Source organism: Dermacentor silvarum, unplaced genomic scaffold, assembly GCF_013339745.2.
Source record: "Dermacentor silvarum isolate Dsil-2018 unplaced genomic scaffold, BIME_Dsil_1.4 Seq206, whole genome shotgun sequence".
In the NCBI taxonomy this organism is placed as follows: Eukaryota; Metazoa; Arthropoda; class Arachnida; order Ixodida; family Ixodidae; genus Dermacentor; species Dermacentor silvarum.
In genome coordinates, this window is record NW_023605856.1 from 1 (window position 1) to 27,290 (window position 27,290).

General features: G+C 46.3%; 1 protein-coding gene across 1 annotated transcript; it reads left to right on the plus strand.

Annotated features, from left to right (window-relative positions):
• Nucleotides 1–15,615: 15,615 nt before the first annotated feature.
• Nucleotides 15,616–25,788, plus strand: LOC119434730 (collagen alpha-2(IX) chain-like; the record flags this gene model as incomplete). The annotated part of the gene is made up of 9 exons (XM_049659581.1): nt 15,616–15,665; nt 16,181–16,234; nt 17,549–17,606; nt 18,227–18,276; nt 20,968–21,021; nt 21,949–22,056; nt 22,256–22,363; nt 23,389–23,496; nt 25,681–25,788. Coding segments are annotated over exons 4-9 (489 nt in total), but the record flags the coding sequence as incomplete, so codon positions are not given.
• Nucleotides 25,789–27,290: the final 1,502 nt, after the last annotated feature.

The following is a 27,290-nucleotide window of genomic DNA, read 5'->3' on the forward strand; positions in this document are numbered from 1 at the left end:
TGTATATTCTGGTCGCATAAAGAGAAAGATACAGTAAGATGGATTTATTATGCGTTGGTATTCTTAGGGCACTGAAACTTAGGGCACTTAAGATGAATGCACTGGAAGATAAGCATGGTAATATCATAAGCAATTTCGATGACATAGTAAAAGCAGCGGAAGAATTCTATACTGACCTGTACAGTTCCCAAAACAGGCAAGCTACTTTCATTCGAAATAGTGATGAACCGGATACAGAAGCTCCTTCTATAACTAGCGATGAAGTTAGAAGGGCCTTGAAAGACATGACCAGGGGAAAAGCGGCTGGAGAAGATGGAATAACAGTAGATTTATTCAAAGATGGAGGAGATATCATGCTTGAAAAGCTTGCGGCCCTTTATACGCAATGCCTCACAACTTCAAGTATACCAGAGAGCTGGAAGAACGCCAACATTATACTTATCCATAAGAAGGGAGACGTTAAAGAATTGAAGAATTACAGACCCATTAGCTTGCTTTCAGTATTGTATTAAATATTCACCAAGATAATTTCCAATCCAATCGGGGCAACACTTGACTTTCGCCAACCAAGCGAACAGGCTGGCTTCAGGAAGGGATATTCTACGATGGATCATATCCATGTCATGAATCAGGTAATCGAGAACTCTGCGGAGTACAATCAACCTCTCTATATGGCTTTCATAGATTATGAAAAGGCATTTGATTCAGTAGAGATACCAGCAGTCATAGAGGCATTGCGCAATCAAGGAGTACAGGAGGCGTACGTGAATATTTTAGCAAATATCTACAAGGATTCCACAGCTACCTTGGTTCTCCACAAGAAAAGTAGAAAGTTACCTATCAAGAAAGGGGTCAGGCAAGAGACACAATCTCTCCAATGCTATTCACTGCATGCCTAGAAGAAGTATTGAAGCTCTTAGACTGGGAAGGCTTGGGAGTGAAGATCGACGGCGAATATCTCAGCAACCTTCGGTTTGCAGATGACATTGTCCTATTCAGCAACAATGGAGACGAATTACAACAAATTATTGATTACCTTAATCGAGAAAGTGTAAAAATTGGGTTGAAGATGAATATGCAGAAGACAAAGATAATGTTTCATAGCCTGGCAAGGGAACAAGAATTCAGGATCGCCAGTCAGCCTCTAGAGCCTGTAAAGGAATGCGTTTATCTAGGTCAACTACTCACAGGGGACCCTGATCATGAGAAAGAAATTTACAGAAGAATAAAATTGGGTTGGAGTACATACGGCAGGCATTGCCAAATCCTGACCGGGAGCTTACCACTGTCGTTGAAAAGAAAAGTGTACAATCATTGCATTCTACCGGTACTAACATATGGGGCAGAAACTTGGAGGTTAACAAAGAAGCTCGAGAACAAGTTAAGGACCGCACAAAGAGCGATGTAACGAAAAATCTTAGGAGGAACGTTAAGAGACAGGAAGAGAGCGGCGTGGATCAGAAAACAAACAGGGATAGATAATATTCTAGTTGACATTAGGCGGAAGAAATGGAGCTGGGCAGGCCATGTAATGCGTACGATGGATAACCGGTGGACCATTAGGGCTACAGAATGGATTCCAAGAGAAGGGAAGCGCAGTCGAGGACGGCAGAAAACCAGGTGGGATGATGAAGTTAGGAAATTCGCGGGCGCAAGTTGGAATACGCTAGCGCAAGACAGGGGTAATTGGAGATCGCAGGGAGAGGCCTTCGTCCTGCAGTGGACATAAATATAGGCTGATGATGATGATAATGATTCCCAGGGCACTTCACGCATTTCCGGGGGTTATATATATATATATATATATATATATATGTCTGTATCCAACCGTTTTCCCGCCCGCCGGGGTCATTCGGTAGCCCGTGCTCGAATGGTTAGTGTATCGGGCTGCTGTGCTGAGGTAACAGGGTTCGAAACGAACCATAGGAACAATTGGGTCACTGAGTATACGATAATGTGTACATACGGGTCATTCTTCAACACACCTCTTTCACGCCGACATGGGTCACCGTATATGGGGGACGGGTTGACACAGCTGTTGGAAGGAACACCTTGAAGCCGACTTGAAGCCCTGTGTAAGTGCCACTCTGTCTGTGCTGGTCATCATCGAACTTCTTTCATACAAACTTGGCTCACTCGGTGAAGTGCCAGTAGGCCTGTGCCGTTCTTCATGAACGTCTCTGGACGCCAGCTTTGGTAACTAGGTATGCCGCTTTAGAATGACAAAAAATATCGCTTACATATTTTCGACGCTGAGAAGAATCAAACCCACGTGACGAGGATTCTTCAAGGACAGCAACCCAATCATTAGCAGGTTGGACCTCAAATGGACTGGGTATGTGCCGCTTTTCAATGAACGCCTTTCACGCCAGTGCTTTAGCAAGCTGCGCCATGCACGAATTGGGTTATGTGCCGCTCTTCAATGTGCCGCTTGTGCCGCTTTCGCTAACTTGGGTCACTCAGTATGTGCCAATGAATGTGCGGCATGGGAGGGAACAATTCTCAGCGTTTGCAGGCACCGGCGCGCCACGTTTCTGGTCTCGGAGGCCACGTGCAGACTTCTCGGCACAACGCGTCCAGAAAGAAAGGCTAAAGAGGAGTCTGGTTGCCGCATGACGCGTTTCTACTCATTACCCCCTCCCCTAACCAAATTTTAGGCCGAATAAAGTTATTTCTCTCTCTCTCTCTCAGTGTTTTCACGCACAGGCGCGCCATGAATTTCTGACGCCAGAAGCACGCGGCGCAGCTAGATGGAGTTGAGTGCTCTTGGCGAAGCGTGAAAGAGAGTCCCGCTGGAGTGCACGCCTGATATATAACTCGTCTCGACGGTGGCAATAGGGTGTGTCGCTATATTGAGCCGATACTAACGCAGTGCCGTCGACAATAATCCTGAGGTGGGTTTCTCGCTTTTTTGTTTTATCTATTGCTGTATAGTGTCATTTATTATTTGTTCAGAGTAAGCCAAAAGCTCTCTGTACAGGGAGATTATACGTAACATAGTATGTGACACGCTATGTTACGTAGTAGAAACACAGTTGTAGTAGGAACACAATCCTATGAAGCTGCGCAAGTCGCTAGAAGAGGGCAGTGCGAATTCATGGACAGCGTGAGCTTTACCTGGATTAGGCTGCACAGCAGTAGAGTCGACAAGATGTCGGAAACTTTCGGTCTGAGGCTGGCAGAAGCTGTGTTAGCAGGAGTTCCACTGAAGACAAGTGGCGCGGAAAACAGCAGACAACAAAAAGTCGCTGAAGGTGGCTTTCGGAAAGGGATGCGAGAACAATCACGTCGCCGAGTTGACACAAGCAAGTGAACCATTTGAAGCCTCAAAGAAGAGAGTCCATGATCCGTTCTAAGGAAGCCGGGGCATTGTGAGCACAGAAATGTGCCAGTACCCAGAGTGGCGGTCGATGGAAGAAAACTAACTGGCGCCAGGGAGACAGTCCAATGCGTCGTCGATTCGAGGAAGGGAATATAGGTCCTTCTTCGTATTCCGGTTAAAATTACGGTAATCTACGCAGTACCTCCATCTGTAAACATTCTTCCTGACGAAAACAACGGGTGAAGCTCGGGGACTTGACGAAGGCCCTTGACGAATCTACCTCTGTTTGGATGGCGCGACGCTCAGAAGCTGACACCCGAGAAGGTCACCTGTCAATAGAGATGCACCGCTGGGGTCAATACGGTTTCTTTATAACGTGTGTTTGACCCAATGGGGGATTGCCAAAGTCAGATATGTTGGTGCGTGCAACGAGCATGCGATGAAGAGCATTGGCATAGGCAGGTAGAAGGTCAGGAGCGATTATGCGTGCGCAGCGGTCCGCAGGTGGGCACGACGATGAGATGGACTCGGACAACGGATGCTCAGCAGTCAGTGTAGGTACGGCGCAGTCGTCCAACAGCCCGCGACGTGCCTTGCGACTTGCGGGCACGATCCAATGTAACGATGGGTAGGTAGGTCCGATAGTTGGCTATGTGAACGGCTGTCTTCGGCTGAGAAATGTTACGCATCATAAGGATATCAGTAATAGGGCCTGCAATGTAACCATCGTCAGGAAGTAGCGATAAAGGTGACAGAGAAACATATGTGGTAGCTTCAGGCGGCAGGCAAACAGAGTCGGCGGAACTGGCTCGCTGCGGCCGGGCAGGGTAACCGTCAGGGTCCTGTGACAGCTCGAGGCGCAAAACTCACGGCGAGCATTTCATGAGGATAGAGTGGGCTATGAGGGAGTCGATGCCAAGAAAATGTTCTTGAGGGCAGCGCTCGAGCACAGGAAACATGACGCAGATCTGAATATCAGCAATTGTGATGCGAGCGCAACGCATACGAAGAAAGATCGTAACACTACCATCCACAACACGCACGAAAGGTAGGCTCAGCAAGGGTTAACCCCTTCTTTAGACGACAACCAAGATCTGAACTCAAGATTGACACTTGTGCACCTGTATCTATAAGGGCTTTAATGGTTTCAGCGTCGACAACACTGTTTTCAGTCCGTGTCAGCGATGCAGCGTTACCTCTGGGCGCTGCATCATCTTGTTTACCGAGGTGGATCGGAAGGAAGGTGAGGACGAGTGGCAAGACGGTGGTGATCTGGAGTGGCAGCATTGAGGTGATGGCGAATGCCTATAGATGGGCCTGGGAGGGTTGGGGTCAGTTCTGGTCTCTTGGGTACGGGTCGAAAAATGATTCAGATCACGTTGAAAGGGTCGACAGAAGCGAAAATTTGGTCGTGAGGAGGAAGACCAACAGCGGCGGCACTGCCGAGCTATGTGGCTAGAGCATCCACAGGAAAGCAAACAGGACGCTCGTCAGATGTGCGCCATTCATTCGGATTGCTATAACGAGGTGGGAAAACCCGGGATAGAGTAGTGGCAGCAAGTAAAGAGGCACGATATCCTGGTATCTGCCGCTACAATACTTCATAGAAAAAGAGCATTGAATAAAGCCTTTGTGTACGTAAGGACAATGCCGCCTGCAGAAATCGTATAACTAGGGTACAAGCAAATGCCTAAGTGCGAACGAAACATTGTTGAACTCGATTCATCGAACTTACTTGACATAGGCGTCCATCATCGTGGCCACCGTTACTCCAATGCTCCTAATACCTAGCCTTTGGCTCCCATCTTCAAGCTCCTGCAACATAGCCGCAAGGCCGTCTCTGCGCATGGTGTTTAGCGCGATGATTGATTCATTTTCCTTCTCTTCAGCAACAGCGGCTTGAGGCGCTACTTTCCTCACCACAGCGAGGACACCCTCAGATTTGAAGGTATTCGGTTCCTTGAGGATCCGCAGCTTGTAGCCAACACCTGTAGTATAAGGCATTTATAGGAGTGCCTGTATAACTTATAAAGGGTTCAGCAGTGATCAACCATTTTGTGCGCACAATGTATGCATGAAAGTGAAAAAGGAACGTGAGAGAGAGGAGTTTACCTACGGACCATTGCGCTTATTGATTCCTCCATTACCCATTTCTTGAGGCTTTGATAAAAAGCACAGCACCTCGTGGCGTGTACTGTGCCCATTGGCAAGCAGTTTGTTTAAAATTGTAGTCCCCTGACACACTGTACCCGCGCTGCCACTTCGCATTCACTTTAATTTTGTAGTACAATTTCAGAAGCTTGAATGTAGCTACGAAAAATGTCTGTAGTTCGCATACGGAAGAATTAGAGAAATATTGTCTTCGTGAGGTAAAAATTATCACAACAGAGGCACGTGCTCGTGGTTATACATGAAGTAAAATAGGTTCGGTCCCCCATACGCGCTCCTTGTTTAGAATCATAATTCACATTGAAACCCTATTTAGCTTTTCACTTCGCCAGTGACCAGAAGCCTTTGTGTCTTTTCGAAAAAATGTTGTGCTGCAAGGCCTTCACAAGTATTGTAAGCTACTATATTTATTTTGGAATACAAAATGCTGAAATAAAATGGTAAAGTAAATCACCAGAACATGTACATATTCCGTCGTATTAGGTCACTTTATTTCAAAGGGACACTAAAGAAAATGCAAAAAAAGTAAGGCGTGCAGACACGGACACAAGAGGGGAGAAGCGGACAACACAAACACCGGCGTTTGTGTTTTCCACTTCTCTTGTGTCCTGTCTGCACGCCTTACCTTTTTTTGAATTATGAACACTTACCAACTAGCTCAGCTTTCTGTCGTCCTAAGACACTAAAGAGACATATTGTTACGAGACTGCGCGCAATGGGACAAAGATGACGTTCACCATTGGGGTGAAGAAGACAATGCTTGAAGAGATTGTCTTTCCGCCATCTTGGCCGTGCTACAGCTCGCTGTATATATTTTGTAAATATATTTTCAGTTTTACCGTTTCCCGCGGCATTTTGGTGGAAGTGCTGGGGTACTACTCAAGAGAGAACTCCGCAGCGGACGTGTCCTGGCAAGTACCATCATGTCAACAGGCGGGGATATTGCGTCAACCGCAACACCGGCACCCCAGCCAGTGATCCAGCCCCGCGACCCAGGCTCTTTTTGCGGCACCGACAACGTCGACGTTGATGACCGGATAGGGAATTACGAGCGCGTCGCAACGAACAATCGGTGGGACCCGACAGTGACACTCGCTAATGTTGGTTTTTACTTCAGTGGGACAGCGCGGGTCTGGTTTGACACTCGCGAAACGGAGCTGACCAGCTGGTATCTATGTAAGCGGAAGCTTCGTGACCTATTTGGCAAACCAATAGGCCGCCAGAGCGCCGCTTCGAAAGGTCTCTCCTGTCGCGCCCAATCTCCCACGGAGTCGTACGTGTCGTACATCCTTGACGTTATCGCCCTTTGCCGCCGAGTTGATGCCACCATGACCGAGGCGGACAAAGTAAGTCACGTCCTGAGAGGCATTACCGATGATGCTTTCAACTTGCTGGTCTTTAAGGGCTGCTCGACCGTTGAAGACAATTATCAAGGAATGCCGGCGTATTGAAGCACTGAAGAGTCACCGCATCATCCAACAATTTATGCGGCTTCCAAACAGGGCCGCTAGATCGTCCTGCGCGGACGTTCAGCCGCCCAACCAGCAACCGACCACCGATAGCCTTGTCCGCATCGTGCGTCATGAAAGTGAGGCGGCGTCACCACCTTCCTATTTCGCACGCCCTTCTGACGATTCCCGACCGACAGTCTCTTTAATCCAAGCCGTGGTGAGGGAAGAGCTGGCTAACGCAGGACTCCAGCCTGTTGCATCCCTGCCTCACCCTCGGGCCAGTTCTGTTCTTCCGCCTTACAGAAATACAGCAACGTTGCGCCGCTATCGTGATCCGGCCCAGTGGAGAACCCAGGACGATAAGCCCATATGTTTTCATTGCCACGGCGTTGAACATATTTCCCGTCACTGCCGGTATCGCCAACCTTCCTCCCCTCGCTCATTTTTTGACATTCGCCGCGACGACAATCGGCCCCTGCAGTTTCCCGCTCGTAACAACTCACCGCTCCGAGACGCTCCTGTTCCAACCCGCAGCTCCAGCCATTCACCTTCTGCGCACGATCGTCGTTCCCGGTCTCCGCTGCCCCGCCGCTATTCGTCGTCGCACCCCTCTGGCCGCTCTTACCAGGAAAACGGAACAATGCAGCTCCAGGAGGTGACGCTGCATTGGACCCACGACCTGCAAAGCCGCTTTTAACCTTGCCCACGCACGAGAACCAACTTGCCGTAGAAGTGGATGGCCTACCCGTTACTGTCCTTATCGACACCGGTGCACATATTTGTATCAATAGCTCTGATCTCCGTGAACGCTTACACAAAGGGCTAACACCTCCCGAGTGCCGCGTTGTGCGTGTCGCTGACGGCGGAACTCCGGCCGTGCTTGCAATGTGCACCGCACGCGTGAACGTCGCTGGCCGACACACTTCCGTGTTGTTTCATGTTCTTGGCCACTGCCCTCATGACGTAATCCTTGGACTCGATTTCTTGACTGACCACTCCGCTAATTGACTGCTCGGCCGGATCGTTGAACTTGACTTCCCCGCTTCACTAGATGCTCCTGACGTAGTCCACAGCCAGCTCTCTTGTGCCGAGTTTGTTCGTTTGCCGCCCAAGCACTCACCTGTATTGTCGCTGTACCTTGCCCCAGTGTACCGGATGGTGACTATGTGCTTAATCCCTCTACCAGTGTCCTTTTGTCGCACAACATTTCCTTTCCCCATACTGTTGTGACTGTTGCGACCAACCAGGCTTGCCTGCCCCTCTTGAACTTCGGACTCTGTCCTCAAGTTCTTTCCCAAGGCATAATTTTGGCCGCCCTGTCACCATCAGATGAGTGTCAGATTTCATCACTGTCACCTGATCCTACGTCAGCAATTTTGTCCGCCGACGCGCCTAATTCTCGGTCGGTAAAGAGCGCTATCACAAAGATGATTGCCCCGGAGCTTCTGCCCTCCCAAGTAGACGGCCTCTGTCATTTGCTCGTCACATACCCCGACATCTTCGACTTTGACGGCTGTCCCTTAGGTCAAACCTGTCTCGTCAAACATCGCATACATACTGGCGATGTGCCTTCGATTCACCGGCGAACTTATCTCGTGTCACCATCCGAGCGCCAAGTTATTCACCATGAGGTTGACAAGACGCTTTCAAAAGGCGTTATTGAGCCGTCCGCGATTCCATGGGCTTCCCCTGTTGTCTTAGTTAAAAAGAAAGACAACAGTTGGCGATTTTGCGTTCATTATCGGCATCTGAATAAGATCACTAAGAAGAATGTATATCCTCTTCCACGAATTGATGACGCTCTGGATTGCGTTCACGGCGCGACCTATTTTTGATCCATCGACCTGCACTCTGGTTACTGGCAGATCGCCGTGGATGACAGGGACCGTGAAAAGACTGCATTTGTTGCAGCTGACGGCCTCTATCAGTTCAAAGTTATGCCATTTGGCTTGTGCAATGTCCCGGCCACATTCGAGCAAATGATGGACACGCTGTTGCACAGCTTTAAATCGTCTATCTGCTTGTGCTACCTAGACGACGTGATCGTGTTCTCCCCGACATTTGTCTTTGGTAAATACTTTAGCGTTGGTCAGATGTGACTACTAAAATTACGGTATCATGACTGGCAGTCGCCTGCTCTCGAGAACCGTTTGATAACGGGCAGTTTTGCCACTGTGAGTCTGTGCTAAATAGGCGACTCACCACATGCGTTCTTGAGAAAGCTTGGTGAACCCCAGCAGACGACACTGCCGCTGTACATCACGATGATCCGGTCACCCAACACATCGGCCTCTTCCATGTCGTGCGTTGAGAGCAGTATGCTTGCTTTGCCACGCAGCTCCTTCATCACGGACCATATACTTCGCCGCGTCTCGGGATCCAAACCCGCCGTTGGTTCGTCCAGTATCAAGACCTGTGACATGGTAGCAATAAATAGGAGTGTACTGAACCATGGAGCACTGCGAAACTTTCTTAAATCTGTTCCTTGCTAGAAATAGGTTTTCTGTTAGGAATAGTATGCAAGTTGTCGCTGCGTCAGAGCGAACCACCGAAGCTCACCAGTTGCCATGTTTTAGTTGCCTTATTGCCACTTTCGTCCTCACAATAATTTCACACTAAGCAAATAGTACGCTGATGTTCGCGGTATCTTTGGCGGTGATGCGACCGAGCTTGCACTAGCCGGTTAACGGTCAGAAGACGAATCTACTGCAGTTGAACGTGAATCGCAGCTTTCATTGACGCTAAACGTCTGGCAATGGGCCTCGGTGTTGAGAAATACACAACTGGCACGCCTCTTTATTACTGCAATGGCAATTATATGGCCACTCCTGGCGCACTTCTGTCGTTGCCGTGAGGTTCCGTTTAAAGTCCACTGGCGTTAAAATCGTCGCCGCGCGCCGTACGCTTGCGAGGGACAGCCTATGGTCGCGGCTTAATCTCGCGCGCGCGATAGAGGAAAGCTCACCGTCTTCTTTCGCACGTGCGGAGCGGGGGGGGGGGGGGGGGGGAGGGAGAGGGGGGCGCCTTCTACTCCGGCGGCCGCGCGACCGCCGTATCTTGAAAGCGATCTGTGATTTGGACAAAGTGCGCCGAATGCCGGTAGCTTCATATGCACCGTGCTTCCGACGTTTAGTTGGCGTTGAAGCAAGGGACACCACGAAAATCAATTCACTCGCTGATGCAGCCGCAGCTTAGTCACTCCAGCGTTTTGACAGCAAGTTTCCGCAGTCATCGAGTGCGATGCGTTCAACTTTGCTGGCTTTCACCAAAAAAAAGTCGCAGTTTAGCCCGAAAGGACGAAGCATCGATTACGATAGCAAATTAGTGGACAACTATGCAAATTAAGGATAATGGTTTTATCGGCCATATAAGCTTCTAAATATAGGCATACTAACTGAATTAACAAGCATGGTGTCACGCGCGCCCAGGTAAATATGAACACATCTCGCTCGATGACTGCGGAAGCTCGCTGTCGAAACGCTGGCTCGAGGAAGCGCGGCACAGTAGCGAGCGAATTGACCTTCGTGCTGTCTCTTGCTTCAACACGAACTAAACGTCGAAATCCCCGCGCATACGACGCTACTGGCATTCGGCGCAGTTTGTCCACATCGCAGAACACTTTGAAGATGAGGCCATTACGGGCGCACACTTTTTCCACATCAAAGATCACTTTCAAGATACGGCGGCCGCGCGGCAGCACCGTAAGCAGCAGCCACTGGAGTAGAACGCACCCCCCTCTCCCTCTCCTCCCCTCCGCACCTCGCACGCGAAAGAAGACGGTGAGCTACTACCGCGCCTTCCTCTCTTACGTGCGCGAGATTGAGCCGCGGCCGTCGGCCGACCCTTGAAAGCCCGCGGCGCGCGGCGACGATGCTATCGTGTTTGCACTTTCAGTTCAGTTTCAGTTTATTTGGGCATAATAGTAAAGTTACATATGGAGATTATACAAACATACAGAGGGAGGTCCCATAGTCAACAGACTGTACAGGGGACCTCCCGTTAAAAATGAGTAAGATGTGTAAATACAAAGCAGCTATATGCAAACATACAAAACACCGTATTAAATAAGTCACTAGCTAACATCGTAAACTATTTTAAAACACAAAGCAGTTATTAATAAGACGGTCATCATGAAATTATTACATTGAGTGCAAAAATTTACGGAGGCTTGATTTGAATGTGTAAAAATGAAAGATTATCTTAATATGACACGGTAATGAGTTACAGAGTTGTGTGGCTGAAAAACTGGTAGTAAATTTACCATGATTAGTTCTAGCATTTGGTAATAGATAGCTGTTGGTAGAAGCGAATCGGGTAGATGTGGAGTGAGGATATTGGCTGTTATTAATTATCGGGAACGGGAGCTTTCCGTTAACAGATTTATGGACAACAATTCCAAGTGAGTACTTATTTAGTTTCTGTACTGAAAGAATGCCATTAGAACTGAGCAATGAGGATGCTTCTGATGTGTAGCTGCTACGTGTGATGATGCGAATTGCTTGATTTTGGGTATGCTGCAATGGGGATAAATGAGCGGGATACGTGTTTCCCCATGATGCTATGCAATAATTCATATGCGAATGAATGAAAGCGTAGTAAAGAGAGATGAGTGTCTTCAGATTAAAGAAATTGCGAACTTTAATTAATATTCTAATTCCATAAGCTGCCTTCTTGGTTAAGGATAAAACATGCTCATCAAATTTTAGGTGTTTATCTAATGTGACGCCAAGAAACACTACACTGTCATTAGGATAAAGTTTGCTGGAAGCAAAGGTTAGCGATGGAGACCCCGAGATAAGCTTTTGCTTAGCTGTGAAAATGACGAAGGTAGATTTTGCAGTATTAATGTGTAATCTGTTTAGTCGGCACCAAGTTACAATGTTTGCTGCGTCGTGGTTAAGCTTGCACATTAATAAATCAAGGCTTTTGTCTGAGGAGAAGATGGTGGTGTTGTCGACGTAAAGGATACATTCAGATGACTTTAGGCACTGTGAGAGATCATTAATATATATTAAAAACAAGAGAGGTCCTAATATAGATCCTTGCGGCACACCAATGTTAGTTGTTTTAGGGTGTGAGTAAGTACCGGATATTGATACAGTGTACTCTCTATCGCGCAAATAGTTCCGTAATAATCGCAATGCCGGGCCAGTTATACCAATGGAATCCAATTTAGCAAAAAGTATGTTATGAACAAGTGAGTCGAACGCTTTAGAAAGATCAATAAATAATGCACCAGCAAAATTGCCAGTGTCAATTGCCTGCCGAATCTTATCTGTTAGAAATATTAATGCTAAATCAGTTGAGTATCCCTCCCGAAAGCCAAATTGATTTGATGACAGGATATGAAATTTTGACAAATAACTTGATAAGCGCATTACGATTAGTTTTTCGACAATTTTACTAAAGAACGAAAGTATGGCAATAGGGCGGTAGTTAGATGTTAGACGCTTATCTCCCTTCTTGAAAACAGGGATTATTTTGGCCTTTTTCAAATAACTTGGAAAAATTCCGGTCTTAAAGATAAGGTTGACTATGTGGCAAAATATTCCGGATATTAAGCACGCTATCATCTTTATGAGAGATGGGCTGAAGTTATCAAGACCAGGCCCTGTGTTTTTAGATTGGAAATGACTGTGATTATTTCTTCAGGCGTTGCGGGATAAAGGAAAAAGCTATGAGGCACACGGGGGTAAGTCATGGTAAATGAATCGTCACACCCTTGATTATCTGTACAGAAGAAATAATGAACGAGTTTGCAATATCCAAGGGATTATCAAGGAGAAGAGCCTCCGATTGTATGATGTTTATTTCGGCATTACGATTGGATCGTCCTAAAAAACTGTTTAATACTTTCCATTGTTTTTTTACATCATTACCGGCACACTTAATTTCATTTTCATAGTACAAAGTGTTAGCTTGCTTGAGTAGTTTTCCTAACAAATTTGAATATTTGTTATACCTTTCGTGAAGTGCAGTGTTAAATGGCTGTTTTTTGGTTTTTCTGTAAAGGTTGTCTTTTTCCGTAGACAATTTAGCAAACTGGTGGATAACCACGGGTTACGAGGAGCTGAAAACGTTTTTTTACAGTTCATTACTACGGTAGAATCTGCGATAGCATTGGAAATTATTTTTGAAAATGTGTTATAGGCAGTTTCAGGGTTATCGCATGTCATTACTGGGGACCAGTCTGAATTAGTAATTAATTCAATGAATATTGACGAATTAAACTTCTTTTTGGTGAAGCTTGCATCGGTAGTGCCAGGAGTAGACTTTAAGCGCACGAATATTGGGTAGTGGTCGGTTATCGAAGCTTGGACAACACCACAGTCAGGGTTACTAAGAAGATTAGACAATATGTGGTCGATAAGCGTACCCTGTTTATTTATGGGACAGCGAGTTGGAAGAGCAATTAGGTTTTCATATCCAAACCTGTTTAGGCAGCTAACATAATCATTACATAGCGAGTTGGATGTATCTAAAAGGTTAATATTAATATCACCCATGATAATAACATTTTTTGTTCAAATGTTAATTTATGCAGCAAATCACTTAATGCTAAGCAATACGCGCTTACAGATGATGAAGGTGAACGATAGATGCAATCGACTATTAGGTTTTTCTTATCTTGTGAAAAAAATGAATAATGAAATTCGACCCAAACAGATTCGCAGTTCGCCACATTGAGTGTCAAGTCAATGGAACCGCAGCTCGGAGGATACAAAAATAGCAGCACCACCATGATTACTGTTATCACGGTGGCAATATTCAGAAGAGTACGAAGGGAAGCTATACAAATTATTGTGAGATGCGCAGAGCCAGGTTTAACTAACACAAATAACAGAGAAGTTATGACAGGTAGAAGCTAAGAAATTTGTAATGCCATCCATGTTCTTTTGCACACTGTGCTCATTGAAATGGATTAGTGAACGACAGGGAAATGAAAAATAAGCCTCAAGTTCTTCAGGTAAAAAGTACGAAGCCATTGGATACAACTTAAAGACTCAAAATTAGAAGGCTTATGCAAGGTTAGGTAATAATAGATAGATCAGAACCAGAAGCGATGCGAAATACCCGACTGTCGGGAGATTTCCGCACCTTGATCTCGCAACTTTCCGTCTAGATGAACTACCAACCTTTTTCCTTCTTTAAGGCAAGCGCCCTGGGAAACAGACGCTTATTGTCTGGTGATAGATGCTCATTGACGAATATCACCTGCGTGTTCTCTCCTGAAACCCTACGCTCCGGGTATTCACTGGGGCCCTTCGCGCCTTCTTCATGAATTCAGTCTTTTTTGTTCGAGAGCAAAACCGCACGATTATATTCTTGTGACCAGACATTGCTGGTACGCGATGCACTGTGTCGACATCAGTGGCTGAGACTGTACAGTTGATTTTGTCACCGATGGCAGTCAGGATTGCGGTACAATCCTCTCCCTGGGTGTAGGGCACTCCCTTGATTTCCAAGTTATTTAATCTTGAGTATTGCTCAAGGTCAGCGACTTTCCTTTGAAGGGCCTCGTTTTCTGCTTTGAGAGCGCGGTTTGCCGCAGACAGCTCAAGCTGTTGAGATCGGGCTGACTCGACTACATCGTTTAGAAGCTTTAGACTGTCGTCCATGCGACCAACTTCAGTTCTCATTCCACCGATGTCAAGCCTGTGTCTTGAATCCTAGTTTGTATACTAAGAACAAGCCGGTCGACTAATTCGTTCAACCCATGCTTGAATATAGCTTCTCACTCGTCCATACGCTTACAGAGTTCAGCATTTGTCGGCATTGCGAGGATGGCTAAATGTTAACACAATGTGAGTACAGAAGCAAGGAAAAACGATAGCAGCAATAGCAGTAGCAGCAGCAGTTGGAGGATTGACAAATTATACAAATATCAAGAAGAGAAGCAACCAACCTGTGAAACCAAGGAAGTTCGCTTAGTTGCGTGCTTGCGAATGCAACTGCTGCTGCTGCAACAGTGATGCTCTCGCTGGGACGGATTTTATGGCAAGAATCCGGGCTGCGTAGAACGCAGCTTGGGGGTGGCTTCAGCGGAGTGCGCGCCGAGACCAGCAGGGTAGTCAGTGCCGCGCAGGCACGTGTACGATGCATGGATGATCAGCCAGGTAGTCACCACAGCTATGTGTGAAACCAAGGAAGTTTGCTTAGTTACGTGCTTGCGAATGCAACTGCTGCTGCTACAACCGATCACAAAACTGTCATTCACAGTTTTGCGACTGTTTTCTTCACCGCACTACTACGTGACAATACAGTGATGATGAATATGAAGAGGAATAAAGACGTACAGTGGAGGAACACAAGACGGAAAGCAGAAAACCTGTGAGCTCTTCTGTCCATTTTGTTTGCCCGGTGCTGCGCGTCCAAATATGATAGGTTTAGTTTTTTATATCTGGATTGGCTGCTGAGCCCATATAAGGTGACCCTCCTTATTCACTATCAGATTTCAGTCAACGATTTAGATTATTGCTACTTTTACCGTACTATTTGCGAAAAAGGTAGGTCATATCTGTACAAGGTCTCATGTGGCTGTAGGCGCTGCGCCTGAGATTTGGCAAACAAATCATAGGCCCAGCGCATTATTCTTACGGTGCCTGTGTTACTTCTCGCACAGAAGTATTTAAGGTCTAACCACAAACTGGCCTTCGCTTCCTCTACAGGGACGCAGCGGTCCTCTCGGTCCGCCAGGGCCTGCGGGCCCAAAGGGAGACAAGGTAAGGAGGCGTGTCGGCCTATCTTAACCCGTTTCGTGGTACAGACAATTTCTATTGGTGTCGCATTGGACATCAACTGCTTGAGGTGGTGCCATTATACCAAACACCCAGGGCATTCTTCTTTGCTTATATTGATAACGCTTCTCCACGGGACGCGGTCATCTTGCAAATCAATGACCACTTGGTTAAAGAACAAAAAAAAAAAAAACGAAAAAAAGACGGTACAAAGAAAGACAGTTCTTGGATAAAAGTAAAAAAAAAAGCGAAGAAGGTTCGCTAGCAGGTGTTCTCTAATAACTTTTTTTTTCTTGCACGAAAGGGTATTTAAGAGGTCCTTAGACATGGTTCAGATTACTCATGATAAACATAGCTATTGATGAAGCAGCGTGTCTTCGCAACATATTTCATTTGACGCGCATGCAACAAAATTATAATTTAGATCACAGCCAGAATCTAGCGACGGCTCACCTCGTGAGAACACTGGTATGTATTTCACATCATTTTTATTACTTCAGGGTGATCTGGGAGGTCCTGGTCCCCTCGGCAGAGACGGACTTCCAGGAGCCAGGGTGAGATATCAAGAGTTTATATTGTGTCACTGGTGTAACTTTTGGAATGACCGATAACGTACGTTTAATTCCTGGTTGCTTTACGGCATCATTGAGCTCTTCAAATTTACTACTGCGTATAGCATCATTTGCATACGTCTTGCGCTGCGCATTTTGTTCGACTGGCCAATGGAAGCGTGGTTCAGTACAAACATTTGATGCATTTGCTCTTACTCATGGCGTATAAAGTATTGTTTTCAAGTAGGTAACGTTAAAAACTATAGTTTGATGTCCGTCTTCGAGTCTCCTTTGTAGCTTTTTTTAAGATACCTTTATAGCAATATTCAGTGAAACACATTGGAAGTTTCATGTGGCCTTTATTTTACTAAAACGACACATCCTAGACATAAAACACGTTAGCGAGCCGTAATTTCTCATGTTCTTCAATTCTTCGCTTGCCTGTTAAAAGCAAGGGGATACAACCATAATGAGCACTTTACGAGGGAACGTATGACTGCATCACATCTATAAGGCCCGGCACCGTAATGATTTCGATTTCAAGGACGTTTCAAGCTAGCTGATATCCTACTTTAGGTGGGTTATATTATACATATGCATCAACGTTTACATGCTGTCAATACTAACTCGCCCAGTCCTCTATCTTGGGCCCACTATTTCTGTGATTATCGAGGTGATAGCCGCCATGTCATACTTGAAGCACGTCTCAAATGTTGCGTATGTGTGCGTGCATCGGTGCGTTGCTCCATGAAAAGTATTCTTAAATGTTGGCTTCTCCACAGTAAGAATACTTATGGGGAGAAGCGCACTTCAATGAGCCCTTGACTTCATAGTTGACAGCCTGGGTTCTGGAAGTGCATGTCTATGTAGCACGTGAACGGGAGAGCTGTGAACAAGGCTGCGGTGAACGCCGTTACGAGTATACAAACAAACAAGAAGAACAGCCAAAATATATATCTCGGCCCTAGAACGACGCTCAAGCGATTTCGCCATCCCGACACCGGGTAGTCGTATGCGCTAAGACCATTTAAAGTCTCGTGGGATAGTCAGCTCTGCACGCGCGGTGTGCTTATCGCTGATGAAGGTCGCAATATGCAGTATCGTGGCAGTCATGTGATTATTGCCTGTAACAATTCATGTGTGGGCTTCAAAAATAAACATAGCAATACTTGTTTCGTGCAGAGTAAAATTCACAACCGAAAATACAGTTGGCGTTCATTGTTAATTTTGTTCCTCAGTCGAGTCGATTTCTTAGTGGCACTATTTTACGCTAACAGACTTCCTGACTAATGCCGCTACTTCTTTTGTCGACGGTAGGGACTTCCAGGACCGCCAGGACCCGTTGGACCACCAGGAGAGGACGGAGACAAGGCGAGTGACAACGACAGTGCCTTGTTACTCGTCATACCTTCTAACGTAGCGGGCACCATTTAGCGCCCTGCACTTTAAGGCGTTGCGCACACAAAGTATATTTATTCTCGGCAATGTATATTTCCCGCTATGCGCAATTGGTCATAAGTTCCTCTGTACGAATGTTGTTTCTAGCTTCATGATCCTGTTTCTTTCGGAAAGATTCATGTATATTAAACCTCGAATGTACATGTTTGATGTATACCTTCATGTATTTGGGATCACTCGCCATGGCCATGCATATCTCGCCAGTGCCATCCTAACGCCATATATCCTGAGTGCACCCGTACAATGACCTTCCAGAAGTCTTTGCTTCTACGTACGGTACAAGACTGCTACGACTTTCCCGCCCACATCGCAATGTTAACAGATTGAACCCAGTTTAAAACAGCTATAGGGAGTCATTACTTGTTAACTGCGAACCGCTGCCTTTTTTTTGCCCACCCCTCATGTAATATCCCTCTGGGGCCCTTGAGGTATGAATAAATGAAAATAAATGAAATTCGCGCCAGTAAAAAAAATTGAATTGAGTTGAACCTCGCCCGTTAAAACACTTGCTGTCTTTTTTCATCCTTCTGTAGGGAGACTCCGGCCTCCCTGGTCAGAAGGGGCTGAAAGGTTCAAAGGGTGACATGGTAAGTTGCCTGATCAGTATGTACACATTTTATTGCTCACTAGAGCACTGCTGATAGTAAGTGAGCTTCAGTGCTTTTGGATTTCGTTCTCTCCATCCTACTCTGCAACTCCATCCGAGGATGAAGACGCCAGCCATTTTCGATATATGATGCGAAATTAATCAAGCAGTTGGCTAGCGTGCGAATTTAAATCCCATTCAGAAGAGATTCTTCGTCAAGGAACGGATGTTACGAGCTAGAAATTGTAAAAAAAAACACAAAACATCATCATATATCACGGCTGTACTTGCTTTGGGGCAGTACAATAAAGGACCAGATTCTCCACGCGATATCACTGAATAAACTTTCCAATTTCTGAAAAAAGGAAGAATTGCAATGAAACGACCTCAGAAAGGGATAAACAAGATATTTCTTCACAAAGAGAGAGAGAAAAATAAATAAAAAAATAGCACTTAGTCAGTGGTGATACAATGAGGTAACCAGCGTTCTCAAGCAGCCCGCGTAGTAAATTTTCGGAGTTCTTTTTAGGAAAGATCTGTTTGGAAGGCTTAGGAGTTTTTGTTCCGCTCATGCGCTCTATATAGGATAGTAATCGTAAGAGCTCAATCAGCGACACATTACTCGTGCGTACCGCCGAGGCAGCAGGTGGCATCGTAAGCAACACACATTACCGGATGCCGGATGCCATCGTATACCGGATTCCCCTGTCTCGTGGGAAATATTATATCGGACAGACGGGCCGCTGCATAAATGAAAGGCTGAAGGAACACAAGTACAATGTGGACCGCGCTAATCAGGAATGGCTTTCTGCCCACTGCTGCACATGTGGATGCAGGCTAATATTAAAAAAAAAAAACATGGGGTATCATCGCAAAACGCTGAGGCCGTGTTACACGTGAGATAATCAAATCGCGAGAAATTCTACGTTTAAAGCTTTGATGGCTGTCAGTGCCCCCTCTGTTGTTCTCACTGACAAGGAGATCAGATAACCCGGGCTATCACCACGTCGAATTTTGTGTGGCTTTGTCGTGGAGTTCTGCGCATGGTTGGTGTGCTATTGAGTGACTAAAAAACATATAGCGATGCTTTCTCAAAAGAAAATGAACTGTTGGAAGTACAGTGCTCTGTTCTCTCCTCTGTCCCCTCTGGTGGACTTGCGCTGTTAATCTTACTTTAAAACATATTAGCGTTTCCGCGACCACTTATGGGTGCGGAAAAAAGAGCTCTTGTGTTCAACACCGTGAAAACAGACTATGACACTCCTGCAAAGCGTGGCACTCTTGCCTTTTCTCTGGGAAACCGCATAGACTGACAGGGTTTCTGCTAGACGATGTGTTTGTGTCACTCTGCGCCTACCAACAGCTTTGAACATGATATCGTTTAAGGTGTTCATATGGTGGCTTTGTGATGCTCCGTTTTACTCTTTCGAGTGCGCCAGTGTTGGACATGTTTTACTCGAATATCTCTTTGATGACGTTTGTCCCGAAATTCTATATTGAAAAGTTTTAGCATACCGCAAATCATCGCTGCCATTATCGCGGATTTTCTGCAAGATCTCATTTAACCTGTTTATACTTCACGTCTTGTCGAGCCTTTACTGGGGTGATGCAAGAGTACAGTAAAAATGCGAACAATATTTATGCGGCGTGCACTAACCGTCGATTTACAGTATACTTGTCAAAATGTTTCATACGCAGGGTATCCAAGCTAAATTTAGACTAGGTTTGATCTCAAAGAAACCGCGACAAAATGCGTGTTGTTGGCCATCGCATGCATGAAGTCGCACTATTTCTTGCATTCTGCTTGATTACATTATTAGTAAAAAATAATTAAGCAACTTCACAAGCATTACTTAGGGCAAAACATCCAATGACAAATTTGTTGAGCGCTCTAGCAAACATTCTAATCCAGCAGCTTCTAACTTCCTAATTTTTCGTAATGATTTTTTTTCTGTGTCCTAAAGAGATATTGATATGACAAGCGTAAGAACACAAAAAAGACGCGACGAGGACTAGCGCTGTGTTCCGTGTCTGTTTTTGCGCTGGTCATATCGATATGGAATACCAACTAGCCCGGTATCACACCTTGCTCCTAAAGAGAGCCGGCGAAATATGAAAAAAAAAGGAAAGAAAAAGAAGCAGGTGAAGTGCCCACTTACGACGACGACGAAGCGTGATGACGACAGTTTGTTGGCTGATATATAAGACAGCAAAGAGCTGTCTTTGTGAGAGGAATGCCGAATTCGGCTGCTGCGCCGGAAGCCGCGTCGTGAATGACTGCGCCTCACTTGGCCTTGAATGAGCCCATTTTACTAGTTGTGACTATTATATTTATTCCAAAGCCCTGAATTTCGACAATCTCCATCTCCAGATATTAGACTCTGTGTATCCCATAAAAACAACCTAAAATGTGCCCTTTGAACGCTGCACTATAGTTTGACGTTACGGGTGTTAAAACTCCGTTACCTCGGAGATTACTGCTTTGCGGAGTACTATGCATAGTTATCAAAGGCTGTTCGTAGCACCGCTGTCACACATTGGAAACACCGTGATCGTTATCCTTAAATAGTATATATATTTGAATTACGTCGAGCTACCTTAAGAAGGGCCGATCAGGGCGCGTAGAGTCTTCGCTCAGCGCAACGGTGATCCGTTTAAAAAATAATCCAATACGTTTTGTCCATTCTTTCAGGGACCCCCCGGTGTGGCTGGGCCTCAAGGACTGAGGGGAGAGCCTGGCGTACCCGTAAGTTCGCGACGACGGCTTAGTATTTTTCCATCTGTGCGCTGAGCTTCCAGGAAAAGCAACACCTTATCTTTGTGCTACTGAGAACGAGGCCTCCCGGCCGCGGCGGCCGCATTCCATCGGGGGTGGAATGCAATAACGCTCATGCCATGGACTCACGGCACGCGAAAGAATTCCAGGTGGCCAAAATTATTCCGGAGGGCCCCGGTACGGCGTTCCTCGTAATCAGATCGTGATTTCGGCACGTAACACCCCAGAATGTAAATTTAACAACGCCTTAACTGCAGGTAGCCCTTTCTGACAGTAGATAATTTCATTTTTTTACCGGAAGTAAGATGTCTCTTACTAATGTTATATATTTCGCGTGAATGAATTGCGTGGCATGAGCGCATTCAGTCAGTAATTGGCGATATATACTCAAGCGTCATAAATTGAAGTATGCAATAACCAGCGTTGCCGCCAACCATACGCCTATAAGCGTCAATATGCCGCCTTGTATGGTGTTTAGTAGTCAGTGCTACAATGTACATTTTCCTCAGGTGCAGGGAGAAGCCTGGAAACCCACGTTTTTTCCCTACTTATATCCTCTCTCTCCTTGGTAGGAAGTATTAAGCTTTCGTTCACTCGTGCAAGCCGCGGGTTTCTTTTATCACGCCGTTAACGACCGAGACGACAACCGAGACTTGTAAATCGGGTGCGCGAGGAATAAAAAAAAAATTAGCCAGGCTCAATAAACCTTTGGCGTTGGTTCAGTAAAGGTGAGCTACGTCCTGCTTCATAAGTGTCACCCATTTTGCTTGACCTAACATTTATGGAGCCACTGGCCTTAATAAAGTTTGTTTCCTTGAATTCAGTTTGTTGTTTGAACGAGCAGCATGGGCATGGTTTGTCGACGAGCATTCCTCTTTGCCCACCATCACTCTGCAGGGCTCAGAAGGCGAGCAAGGTCCTCCGGGTCCCGCCGGACCTCGAGGAAGCAAAGGAGAGGATGGTCCCATCGGAGCCATTGGTGCTGCCGGGGCCCCGGGACCACAGGTATGGCTTTTCGTACTCCATGCTCCAGGAGTCACATGTGGTATGGGCCTCCCTTTTAGGCTAATGTTCTTTTTCTTTGAGTCAGTAAAGCTTTAGGGAGAGCATTGTGTGCCAGTGTTAATAATAGCCAGCGGCTTATAAACAACACAGGAGCGCGCTCTGTCGAATGGTGGTGTAAAATGCGTCCGTGACTCTCCAGGGCCTTCCTGGTCCCCGCGGTGGGAAAGGTGACAAGGGAGACGTAGGCAAGAAGGGGCCTCCTGGACCGGCGGGAATGCCGGGCGAGCCGGGCCCTGCAGGAGCTAAGGTGAGAACCGTGGAGCCTTTGTCCGAAGCTTCTGCAGAATGCACGCTTGTTGGGCATCTAGCTTTTCACAGCAGAGTTTACGTTTCAGGAGTGCGGGCTAAGTTGCTAAAGTCAAAGCAAAAAAAAAAAAAGCAACACCATTATTATGCAGATCCGACGAACATGTTGGAATGTATGTGAACCGCAGCTTTAATGAAATGGTTAATTAAATGCTGTGCAACTAAACGCGATGCCTAAAAAATTGTGTTTACTTTCAGCCCGTGCAACGATTAATCTCATGCAATGTTTATGTTTATGAACCAGACAGGTCACAACTTTATTCTCATGCAATATGTTTGGGTCTATCCACTACACCATTCCCAAGGTATGCCGAGATGCAAATCAGGTGAAACCTATACTGGGAAACGCCCACTCAGCGATGTTGCGAAGCCGAAGGCGATGTATGATGCTTGATGAGGGAAGAATAGTGATGACAGGTATATGCGCACAGAAGTGCAACATATATCTAGCTACATTTAAGGATTTTATATCGCTTCGGTCACAGGTGGCACATACCCAAGCATTCTGAAAAGAATGAGTGAGAGAGGAACTTTATTTTACAAACGGCTACAAAATGGCAAGGAAAACCTCGATTGAAAAAAAAAAAAAGATTGTCGACGCTGTTAATTTTTTATTGTAACACCCAATTTCAAAGTCACTTAGGCCGAAATGTTTCCTAAGTCTGACGTAAGAAGTTTATCGTCGCAATGAATAACCCTTTGTGGTGAGAGACAATAAGGCAAGCTTAAGACACCACTGTCTGACCTCAGAAGGTGATTGTTTGCGGTGAGACTGGTGCACGTTTCAGAACTCTTGTGTGCTAAGTCGACGTGTAATTGTTTCGCATAGCGGTGTTCAAGCGATTTTTCCCAACAAACAATTGACTTACATATTCTAGCTCAATTAAGTCTGTCTTGGTACAGGATTTACATTATGCAGGACAGTTTTGTAAAAGTGCAACACCACACAAATTTGCAATTCAACAGGGCGGCGAAGGCATCCCTGGTTCCCCAGGACCTGAAGGTCCTCAGGGTCAGAAGGGTGACGACGGACTACCCGGACTTCCGGGCCCTCCGGGCAAAGATGGCGAACCGGTGAGTACTGGAAATGTCAGTTCGATGCGACCATTGTCATTTTGTTGTACCTTGATTCTTCAGCATTGCTGTTCTCAAATGTAACTATACTGCCACACCCGTGCCGTCGAGATTATCGCTTTGTATGCCACGACTGCCTCAAGAAAAAAAAAAAAGCTTTAGGATCCCTCAAAGGAACGTCAAAAGGCCAACCCAAAGCAGTGATAGTTAGCCTGGCGGCAACTACGAGAGCAACGATGACAACGGCGCAACCAGAGCGATAAAGGCGACAGTGATGACGACACGTTAACGGCTCGACGGTGATGGCACGACGCGTCATGCCGTCGCCGTCAACTCTAGATATGACAGGACGACTTCGTGGGCACTGAACTGAACATTGGATGCATGACAAATGGTTTTCTTTTCTGATGACTTTTTCTTCTGCCAGAAAGACACGATGACGCAAAAGACGCAAAAAAAAAATTGGCTGGAGTACCTACAACAGCTATCGCTATGAAAGACAGCCTAGACATAGACAGAAGCAGAATGGTGCCGTTCAGCACTTGTGCGTGCGACTAGTACCGTCTACATTTCAAATTTCAGGCTTACCACCTGGGAAACCCAATTTAATGTAATATTTAGCTTCTTCCTGGTTCCCTTGCTATGTGGTCTTTTTGTTTCCAACGGTGCGGTCTCTTAAAGTGGGCTTACTTTTTTTTTTCGTATATATTGATAAAAGGGTGTTTCGGCGTGCAACTCCTTGAGCATGTTCTTAGCGTATGGTTGCTAAGCAGCCGTTTCTGGAGCAGGAGGCTCTGGAATTCACCCCATGCTATGACTCCTTGGTCTCGAGTACGTTACACTCTCTGCTCGACCAAATCCTCTACAGATAGCTTGCTTTGAATATTATAACAAGAAAAAATAGTGATGCATGGAAACACTTAATGCATAAAAGGAATAGATGTTTTCCTTTATTCCCCTTCCTTTTGCACAAAACTACTATGACTCTCCATGCATAAATATATCGCGAAACGTTAGAAACCATTTATTTGCGTTTACAGTGTAACCCGTTGCCGACGTCCTCTTGTTCCATTATTAGCTCGCAGGTTGTACTTTCTTTCTGGAAACTGCGTCGTGTTAAACAGTGTGAAACCAGACAAAGGACGCAAAAAATGGGACGTAGGCAAGTGCTGTCAACGTCCCCTTATTTAGCGTCCTTTGTCAGGTTTCGCGCTGTTTAACCAGATGGAATGCCAAGTAGCCCGGTCTCATACCTTACTGGAAATTGTGGATGTGCGATTTTCTTCTTTAGAATTGCAAAAATTTTCCGGAAAGCCAAAGTTTCGCAAAAGCTTGAATTTGCCTGAAGTTAACTGCGCGTTTTTATCTACCTTGAAAATATTTGCCAAATTTATAGAACGTATGCGGTTACTTGGAAGCGCACTACGCAAGTGGAAGCTATAATGGCTTCTATACTGGCTTCTGATAATTCTATACTGGCTTCTGACTGGTATGTTCTACGTCATTCGTTATTTAGCAGTATTCGCTTAGAACATAACTATTTTCGAAAGCATTGCGCGCAGCAATATATAAAATGCAACGTATGCTGGGATCTCTATGTTTGATAGCGGCCGTATAATGCTCGTATAATATAGCGACTAATTATTTCCTCTTGAAATCATCCCTGCTGGCTTTAGTGCTTAGCAGGTGGGGCGCCACTTGTAATTGACGACGCTCGAATCGCTACTTTATTCCAGCCTAGATCGCGACAGACTGTATTTCTTCTACTGTGTCAATTTTCGTATCACGGATACTGTGAGGCGGGAATAATCAGAGGCTAATAAGGCTGATCTCTACGCGCTTGATAAGATAGAGCTACAGTGGTTTATGTATAAGCAGTGTGTCGTATGATTCTTTTTAACAGCGTAACGCTTCAGCTCGGATCCGAAACAGAGACCGAGAGCAAATAAAGCACTTGAAAGGGCGAGCCAGAGACATATCTCGACTGAAAAATGATGTTGCGACAAGCCTTATTTGAAAGGGGACATCGAATATAGCTGAGGTTTTCCATTTCACCTAAAGTTGTAAAGTGTTACGTTAAAGATGAACGCTGATGCTGTAGGGTATACGTACAGCACACTGTACATATGTTGCAATCCGGAATGTTTGCATTGTCCTGCACGTAACCATGCTGTTCTATTTCAGGGACCAAGAGGTCCTCCGGGCCCTAAGGGAGAAGAAGGGAAGATCGGTCTTCAGGGTGCGCCTGGTGTCAAGGGACCTCCGGGGCTTGAAGGGCCGAAAGGCTCACCCGTGAGTCAATGCTGTTTTCCTTGACCGTTAACTGTGTATCGATTTGATCCTCGTTCAGAGTGCAATGAGCGCTCCGTACTTGAGACTACAGAGTGCATGTTGCTCATTTTGTGCATCTGCCCGCAGTAAGCGGCGGAAATACAATCACTGGCAGAGCTTTTGTCAAAGTTCATCGATCAACCTTTGTCTGAAAAGCTTCTCTTGGGATCTTGGCCAGACCCTTTCTGTCGCCGCCATATTCTAAAGACTATCGGGAAATCCTTGCACGAGAGTGGTCAGAAGTTGAGATTTTGAAGAGTGTTCACCGTTCTTGTTCATTTACAACTATTTTCATCGTCGTGCTCAACATTTTTCTTTCTTTCTCTTTATACTCGTATTTCCCATCCCCAATGATGATTATAGCTGGTCAGAACTTTGATTCAGGCGGACCTTCCAGCTTTTCAATCATAATAAATGTTTTTTCTCTTTCTGCCCACCAAGAGCGAAGAACACTTCGCTTGCTCAATCATACAAAGCTCACTCTCTCGCTATTTCTCGCCCTCTTACGCATGCGCACACAGACATACAGAGAAAGAGAAAACATCGACCGGCAAGGGATAATGACGCCTGCTGACATGCCTTTTACAGGGAAGCTGTATATGGCTAGGGCAAATCCGTCGTCCGCGAACAAATCGCGAACTGGCTCGTTGACGCCCCTCGGCGCAACCGCGCGAACACACTCGTGCCACTGCTCACGCGTTCGTCGTCGTCGTCTCCTTCCACAGCTGGCTCCGTTGCCGCTCATCATTCAAGCTTAGAATTTCACTTCTCTTCTGTCGCCGTAATGGGGAGGCCGCGTTTACGGGGGTGAGAAGAGGTTTATTGGCGCTGTCCTTCAAGGACGCTTCGAGTTCCAAGAACGGCGAGGCAGCGTGGAGCACCGTCTCCAAAAAACACCAGCGAACAACAGCGCGAGCACAGCGGGCCGAGCGTTGGCGATGCCGCTGGACGGAGGCGCGTCTTCTTCACAATCGCCCCCGCAGAAAAAGAGCCATCCTGGCGGCCTAAGACGTTGTGGGCAGAGAGTCATGGTAGGTCTTGAGACGCGCCACGTGGACGAGGTCACGTCCACGCCGGCGCATGTCGTCTGATGGAGAAAGTGGCTCGATGAGAAAATTCATCAGGGACGTTCGCTCCAAGACGCGGTAAGGCCCTTCGTACTTTGGAACCAGTTTTGAGGAAAGGCCTGGAGTTTGGCAAGGAACAGCCAGCCATACAAGAGACCCTGATGCATACGTGGATGGGCAGCGAGTCGACGCGGCCTTCCTCCTGGCGCTGTTGCTCTTGTGACGTAAAGGTGCGCGCGAGCTGGCGGCACTCTTCGGCTTGTCGGGCAGCTTTGTACACAGGTGGGCACTCGGAAGCGTCAGGACGGTATGGAAGGAGAGTGTCGATGGTATGCAATGGTTCCCGTCCATATAGGAGAAACAAAGGTGAAAATCCCGTAGTAGCTTGTGTCGCGG